Here is a 621-nt window from a genome sequence, read left to right on the forward strand (position 1 = left end):
GCAGTTATTTCAAAGGCAGTAACTAAATAGGCTTCTATCCATCTATCCAAAGATGTCCAAATTCGACGACCTGCTGAAGCAGCTCGGGACGGGAGTGTGGAACGTGTTCGTGGTCGTCGCCATGTGCTATTGTGAGTACGGCTCTGACAGCAGCGGATTAAAGGGTTGTCGGTGTTGATTTTTGCGTTCTTACTGGGGAACAAATCCTTCACTGACAGTAATGAAGGGGTACATGTGACACGTTATTCATTTGCACTCCTTATTCTTTAACAAGTATGTTAAATTATCCTACATCAGGGGTACCGCAGATAGCCAACCAGGACATGGGAGCTGCTTTCTTGACGCCTGACCTGGCCCACACCTGCAGGCTGCCACCCGACGCGGCCTCGGCAGCAAGCAACGACACCAGGTCTTCGAATGCGAATGTTGATCGAAATTCCTCTGTATTTTGTGCAAACTGATCATTCATTTGCGATATTTTTCATATATATTTCCACACATATCTGTGCTTGCAATTTGTATATGCATTTATATTTGTAAATCTACACATATATTTACCTTGCTCCAATGTACTTACAGTCGGTAGGCATGCATACATAAGCGTTTTGCCAACAGCAGCAC

General features: G+C 44.8%; 1 protein-coding gene across 1 annotated transcript in view; it reads left to right on the plus strand.

Annotated features, from left to right (window-relative positions):
- The first annotated feature begins 54 nt into the window (after window positions 1-54).
- Window positions 55-621, plus strand: part of LOC119589441 (organic cation transporter protein-like) — a 13,364-nt gene continuing 12,797 nt past the window's right edge. The window contains exons 1-2 of the mRNA XM_037938050.1: window positions 55-131; window positions 298-409. Coding sequence (XP_037793978.1) covers window positions 122-131; window positions 298-409 — 122 coding nt within the window. The 5' untranslated portion in view covers window positions 55-121. The remainder of the gene's footprint in view (window positions 132-297; window positions 410-621) is intronic.

The sequence above is a fragment of the Penaeus monodon genome, chromosome 25 (genome assembly GCF_015228065.2).
Source record: "Penaeus monodon isolate SGIC_2016 chromosome 25, NSTDA_Pmon_1, whole genome shotgun sequence".
NCBI classification, from domain to species: Eukaryota; Metazoa; Arthropoda; class Malacostraca; order Decapoda; family Penaeidae; genus Penaeus; species Penaeus monodon.